This window comes from Mastomys coucha, unplaced genomic scaffold (assembly GCF_008632895.1).
Source record: "Mastomys coucha isolate ucsf_1 unplaced genomic scaffold, UCSF_Mcou_1 pScaffold2, whole genome shotgun sequence".
In the NCBI taxonomy this organism is placed as follows: domain Eukaryota; kingdom Metazoa; phylum Chordata; class Mammalia; order Rodentia; family Muridae; genus Mastomys; species Mastomys coucha.
The window spans coordinates 12,407,362-12,408,098 of NW_022196902.1; the positions used below are offsets into that span (position 1 = coordinate 12,407,362).

Consider the following 737-nt stretch of genomic DNA (forward strand, 5'->3'; position numbering starts at 1 on the left):
CACACACAATGTATCACATTTCAAAAATGCTTAAAATGTAAAATGATATTTTGTCCTTGGTATTTTCAGCAATGAAAAGGAAAGGAATAAAGGGTGGTGGGAAAATACTATGCACACAGAACACATAAAGCCTGATATACCTGGGAGCTGAACCCTATGAAGTCCTTTTCTGTCTCAGGGCACTTCTGAGTGAGCGTGTTCTTCATCTTGTTCTTCTATCTTTAAACAGGGGAGGGATGCTGTGCGCGCTGTGGAAGGCCATCATTGACTTTCGGAACAAATGCTGACTGCCAACAGGGTGACCTTGATTGGAGATTCTGAACATCAATCTAGAACTGCTCTCCTTGTGGGAGGGAGAGTCGACGAGAGGAGGAGAAGCAGCTGCACTTTAAATCCAGTATTTGTTTACTCGTGTCAAAAAGAAAGAAAGAAATTGACAAAACACACTGAGATTTCCTAACTTCTATTTCTACAAAATGCCTACGGACTCTTTGTAAAGGCTTTTAGAATAATCCTGATTAGAGTTGTAACGTCGGGATTGCTTTAGTCTACACATTTTGAAGTCAGCAGCTATTGTGTTTCAACCCAGTGTTTATTATGGGAAAGACAGAACGTTTCGTGAGACTGCATACCACTGGAACAAAACCAAAATGTGACCACAGCTTTTTAGGGTTCTCTGTATGTGTAGTGTGCCCACATGTCTGAGCAGAAATGCGTAATTTCAGTTGTTGTATAAA

The 737-nt window shown here is 40.7% G+C and overlaps 1 protein-coding gene across 1 annotated transcript in view; it reads left to right on the plus strand.

The window, feature by feature from the left end:
• Positions 1–446, plus strand: part of Map3k5 (mitogen-activated protein kinase kinase kinase 5) — a 199,500-nt gene extending 199,054 nt beyond the window's left edge. The window contains exon 29 of the mRNA XM_031380745.1: positions 230–446. Within this exon, the coding sequence (XP_031236605.1) occupies positions 230–287 (58 nt within the window). The 3' untranslated portion in view covers positions 288–446. The remainder of the gene's footprint in view (positions 1–229) is intronic.
• Positions 447–737: the final 291 nt, after the last annotated feature.